Genomic DNA, 6307 nt, shown 5'->3' on the forward strand with positions numbered 1-6307 from the left:
ATTTTCCACAAACAACTTGACTGGTCACATTCCTAGTTCATTTGCCAATTTCAATAAGCTGTCCAATTTAGATCTCTCAAGAAATCAATTCTCCGGTGGAGATTTACCTCTTATACTATCAAATTTAACCAGCTTGTCCGAACTAGACCTTTCCAATAATCACTTCAAATCCAAGCTTCCATCTAACATGAGTCGACTCCATAACTTGAAAGTATTTGACGTGAAAAGAAATTATTTTCTCGGGAATGTCCCTACATCCCTCTTTATGATTCCAATGCTACTAGGTGTTTATTTGCGTGGAAACCAGTTCGAGGGACCCTTAGAGTTTGGGAATACATCTTCATCATCATCTGAGTTATTCTGGCTAGATCTTTCTTCTAACAATTTCTTCGGACCAATCCCAGAAGATATATTTAGATTTCTCAAACTCTAAACTTTAAATCTTAGCCATAACAGTTTTACTGGGCCAATCCCTGGATCTATATCCAAATTAATTTCCCTCAATGATCTAGATCTCTCCTACAATAAGTTGGAAGGTCAAGTACCAAGTTTCTTGTGGAGGATAGAAACCTTGGCACTTCGTCATAATTATTTCAGTAGCCTCGAGGAACCACTGCAAGTTGTTCTCAATGTAAGTCACGCTGATCTTGGTTCAAATTCATTCCAAGGACTAGTATCAGATGTTGATCTTAGTTCAAATGCACTCCAAGGACTAATTCCACAATGGATATGTAAGTCTACATCATTGAGCTTCTTAGATCTCTCAAACAACCATCTCACTGGTTCCATTCCTTCATGTTTGATGAGTTATACTGCTTCTCTTGGCGATATAATTCTAAGAAATAACAACTTGAGCGGATTCCTTCCAAATATCTTTACCAATGCCATCAAGTTACGATCACTAGACGTTAGCCGTAACCGGTTAGTGGGGAAGCTTCCAAAATCTTTGATCAACTGCGAGTCTATGGAATATCTGAATCTGAAAGGAAACAAGTTCAAGGACACCTTTCCATCTTGGTTGGGATCTTTGGGATCATTACATGTTCTGTTTCTCGAATCAAATGCATTTTATGGTCCAGTCTCTTCACGTTTTTGGTTTCCAAGTATGCGAGTCATTGACATATCGCACAATAACTTCAATGGAACATTGCCACAAGATTATTTTGTGAACTGGCTTCAAATGTCAACGGTAGAGGGAGCTGAATTTTCTTATCAAGATGGAAAACCATTCAATTATGAGGATTTGATAGAGATGATGTATAAAGGTGTAGACACAGAGTTTCCACGGATCTTTCTTGGGTACAAAGCCATCGATTTTTCTGGAAACAAATTCACGGGACGGATCCCTAAATCAGTTGGCCTGTTGAAGGAATTGATTCATGTCAACTTTTCAAGAAATGCATTTACAGGCAGTATCCCTTCATCTTTTGCAAATCTAACAAATCTCGAGGCACTAGACCTCTCTCACAATAAGCTTTCGGGTAATATTCCTCGTGATCTTGCTGGACTCTCCTTCGTGTCATACTTGGACTTCTCCCATAACCTTCTCCAAGGATAACTAAAGTAAAGAACTCTCAAAGATTTCCAAACACAAACTTGTTTTATTAAGAATCTCTTAGACAATCCAACAGGACTTAGTCTAATCCGAATGATACAATGTCTAACCTGACTTGTGACGGACCAATTCTTAATCTACCCAGTGTACTAACGATGAAAGCTTCACCGTTTGCCAACCTAACGTGTGCTACTGAACAAACCTCAGAGCACGTAGAAACAGTTCTCAAAAGCGTAACCTAGACACCCTGCCTAGTTACCTTTTTATATACTCTTCCCTAAGATATCTAATCTCCCTGATATCTCTCCAACAGACGAGATCTCTGATTGTTTCTCTCTGAAGCAATATCTTCGAAATGGTTATCTGCCATGTCATTACCTTGTAACGACTTGTCACGCGATATGTCACATACCGGTTCAATCGTGTAGCACTTGCTCTGTTCGGTTCAACCGTGTAGCACTTGCTCTATTCAACATTGAACCGGCTCCAACTTGGAGCTAACATTCTCCCCCTTTTTGTCTGAATGTGACACTCTCAGCATCCTGCACATGTCAGAGCCCAACCAAGAATTCACAAGAACAAGAGCTCATAGAATACTACTGAATAGATACCATTAGTAACCGAATTAAAGCATAAGTCATGAGTTACAATCCTAAAGATAGAACGGTACAGAATCCGAAAACATGAAATGGAACAAATTACATGACACAGGTTCTAAGCCTATGTTTAGTTGTAGTGGTTCATCCATGCTGCTCAGCCACTCTCTGTGTCTTCATTCTCTCTTTGGAGTGGATATTCTCCCCCTGCAGAGATGCACATTAAGACAAAAACCATTAGATAGTGATCAAAAACACTTTTACCCCGCAAAGACATCTTACTCCTGAGCCTGCTGCGAATTCCTTTGAGGAAGGTGATCGTTTGGTCAATGTCTTCTTCGAGATTAGGTCCCTTCGAATCCGCTCTAGAGCCAAGACCAGCTTTCTTGTCCTTGACAACCAGCTTAGGAAAGTCTGACTCCACTTCATCACTGTTGTCTGGAGGTATAGTGCGCTGAATAAGGATGACTTGCTGGATTAAGGTGGGCAAGATGATCCTTCTCTTCTTTTCAGTCTCGGTGTTCTCAGCCATTCTCAGATCTGGTTGTAGATGACCTTCCCGAAGTTGAATCCTTTCCGAGGGGGTCGCGCTTTACCTACAAAGAAACCCTACCACACTGCAAATACACATTACTTGGCCCAAGATAAAATGGCCCATTAAGCATTGACAGAATCGTGAAGAACAAGCTAGGCTTAATGATTCATGTTTTTTGATGGGTTACACTATCCATTATGTGTGTCACACACTCTCTTTGCATGACACATTCGTGAGAGACCTGGTGAGCAATCATCAATAGGTCATGAACCTGGGTAACCTGAGGTTCTGAATACAAGGTTTTACGTACAGGACTACTTACATAGAGTCTGTCACGATGAGCCAGTCACTGAAGTTCAAAATTATGCACAAATCTAACCACACATCAAGTTACCAGCAAAGCCTTCTTAGTATCATACTGAGCATACACCAATGAGTAGCTGTTTCTCAGCTGAGTAGCTGTCACACATCAGTTCCAACCGTTTGAGCCACACACACTGTTCCAGAGGTTAAGTTGCTGACACATTACCTGCCTCCCACTTCATGCTCATCGGGAGGATTAGTCAACTTCTTATTTCCCCAGAGGTCAGACCATGTTTATGCTCAATCAGAACAGTGATCTATACCAGTTGAGAGTGTGGTAACACCCTGATCCAGACCGATTGTTCGTCACACTGAACCATTGTTCAAACATCTGCCCAATCAAGACAGTGATTGGCTCCAGAAGCACGAGTATGGTGATACCCTGTTCCAGGACGAGTGTCTATCACACTGGACCTTGCTTACCCCTTCTCTTTGTTTTTTTTTTCTTTTGTGGGCACTTCACCGTTTATTACCTTTAGTTGTTTTCAGGTGTTTCTTGATCCACTCCAGACAGTGATCATAGCTCAGAACTAAAATGCGGTGACATCCTGATCCGAGAAGAGTGTCTTTCTCCATGGGATATGTGTCAGCACCGTGTTCCACAGGTCTGGTATGTGTCTTTCAGCTAGTTGAATTTGTACGCTCAGGGTTTTGCTTGGTGTGGACTCGATATGTGTTTATTTTTGTACATGCAGACCTTCCCAGCTGACCCCATGATGCTCTGTTCAGAGATCTACGATTCCCAGGACCTTTCGAAGCCCCAGGAAAGTGTTGAAATCCAGCGGTTTTGTGAAGATATCTGCAAGCTGATTCTCAGATGGTACATGTTCAATAACTATCAATTTTTGCTTAACCAGTTCTCTTACAAAGTGGTGTCTGAGATCGACATGCTTAGTACGAGAGTGCTGCACTGGGTTCTTAGTTAGGTTAATGGCACTCATGTTATCACAATGAACAAACATAGAGTCAGAGAGGTACCCGTAGTCCACCAGCATTTGCCTCATCCAGAGTAGTTGAGTGCAGCAACTCCCCAAAGCGATGTACTCAGCTTCAGCTGTGGATAGCGACACACAGTTCTGTTTTTTGCTGTGCCAAGACACTAAGTTGTTTCCAAGGAAGAAACACCCTCCAGACGTGCTTCTTCTGTCGTCGACACATCCTGCCCAATCAGCATCGCAATACCCTGCTAGATTCACATTAGTCTCAAATGTATAATGTAGACCAAACTCTAGTGTACCTTTCACGTATTTGATGATTCGTTTGACAGCATTCATGTGGGATTCTTTAGGCGAAGCCTGGTATCGAGCACAGATGACCACGCTGAGGCATATGTCTGGTCGGCTTGCAGTGAGGTACAAAAGGCTGCCAATCATGGCTCGATATAGTTTTTCGTCCACACTAGTCCCTTCTTCATCTTTAGACAGTTTGGTCGTTGTACTCATGGGGGTTCTGGCAGTCTTGCTGGTTTGCAGACCAAATCTCTTCACCAAGTTCTTACCATAGGTGCTTTGAGTGATGAAAAGTCCATCATCCATCTGTTTGAATTGAAGCCCAAGGAAGTAGCTGAGCTCACCCACCATGCTCATCTCAAATTCCCTTGTCATTGTGTGCACAAATTCGTCAACTAGGGTCTTTGAGGTGCTTCCAAAGATGATGTCATCGACATAAACTTGTATCACCAGAATGTGTGAGTCAATCTCTTGAATGAACAGTGTCTTGTCCACGCCTCCTCTCTTGAAACCGGAAGCCATGAGGAACTGAGTCAATCTCTCATACCAGGCTCTAGGGGCCTGTTTCAGTCTGTAGAGTGCTTTCCTCAGCTTGTATACATGATCACGGAAATGTGGATCTTCAAATCCCTTTGGCTGGCTCACGTAGACTTCTTCCTGGAGCAGTCCATTTAGGAAAGCGCTCTTGACGTCCATCTGATACAGTTTGATTCTCAGCTTACACGCAATTCCAAATAGCAGACGTATTGACTCTAAACAAGCCACCAGAGCGAACGTCTCATCAAAGTCAACGCCTTCTATCTGTGAATAGCCTTGTGCCACTAGTTGGAACTTGTTTCTGACCACATTGCCGTTCTCGTCAGTTTTGTTCTTGTGTAACCACTTGGTTCCGATGATGTTTGCGCCGTCGGGTTTCGGAACTACGTCCCACACGTGTAGTCTTGTGAATTGTTCCATCTCCTCATGCATTGATGCAGTCCAGAATTCATCCTCCAGTGCCTCTTGTAAGTTCTTTGGTTCCGATAGAGAGATGAAGCATTCCACTTTTGCTAGCTCTGTGAGAAAGCATGCTAGCTTGACCATATCTTTGAAGTTTATTTTCTTCTTCCGAGTTAGGCGTTCATCATACACTCCTCCAATGACGTCGTCAGGTGAGTGGTTTTTGTGCACATTGACTTCAGAAGGTATAATCTGGTCATCAATCTCAGAGATCTCTTCCTGAGGAGGAGTTAGATCAGTATCTCCAATTATTTCTTGTGTGACACACACGTTTCTTCGAGTTACACCTTCTTGATAGAAGCCAACTCTGTCGTCAAAGACTACATTCACTTTGTCATCAATCAGCTTAGTTCTTGAATTATAGACACGATAAGCTGAGCTATTTGTAGAGTAACCAAGGAACATCCCAACATCACTTTTAGCATCGAACTTCCCCAAATGATCCTTATCATTCAGAATGTAGCAGAGACATCCAAAGACGTGGCAGTAGCTGAGGTTCGGTGTCTTTCCTTTGAGGATCTCATATGGTGTAGTCTTGGTCTTAGGCTTGACATACATTCTGTTGATGATGTAGCACGCTGTATTCACAGCTTCTGCCAGGAATCCAGATGGAACCTGATTACCAGCTAGCATCGCTCTGGCCATTTCTTGAAGTGTTCTGTTTTTCCGCTCAACGATTCCATTTTGCTGAGGTGTTCGTGGTGCAGCATACTGATGTTGTATGCCTTGATCTTCACAGAACTTGTCAAACAGGTTGTTCTCAAACTCTCCCCCGTGGCCGCTGCGAATTTGGACAATTCCTCCTCCTCTCTCTTGCTTGAGTTGCAGAGCTAGGATCCGAAAGCTTTCAAGGGCATTTGATTTATGTCGCAGAAATCTTACCCAAGTGAACCTGGAAAAATCATCAACTAACACAAAGATGTATCGCTTTCCAGCAACACTTTCAGGTGAGATTGAACCCATAAGGTCTATATGAATTAATTCAAGGACACGTTTTGAGTTGATTTGAGATACCTGTTTATGCTGAACT

The 6307-nt window shown here is 42.5% G+C and overlaps 1 protein-coding gene across 1 annotated transcript; it reads left to right on the top strand.

The window, feature by feature from the left end:
- Positions 1-802: 802 nt before the first annotated feature.
- On the top strand, positions 803-1558 carry LOC125609896 (receptor-like protein 36). The gene has a single exon (XM_048781505.1). The coding sequence runs from the start codon at positions 803-805 to the stop codon at positions 1556-1558; it is 756 nt and encodes a 251-aa protein (XP_048637462.1).
- The last annotated feature ends 4749 nt before the right edge of the window (positions 1559-6307 follow it).

The sequence above is a fragment of the Brassica napus genome, chromosome A6 (assembly GCF_020379485.1).
Source record: "Brassica napus cultivar Da-Ae chromosome A6, Da-Ae, whole genome shotgun sequence".
Taxonomy (NCBI): Eukaryota; Viridiplantae; Streptophyta; class Magnoliopsida; order Brassicales; family Brassicaceae; genus Brassica; species Brassica napus.

Bases quoted from the DNA above. Each gene is read 5' to 3' on its own strand.
- LOC125609896 (XM_048781505.1), top strand. From the start codon at position 803: ATGAGTTATACTGCTTCTCTTGGCGATATAATTCTAAGAAATAACAAC.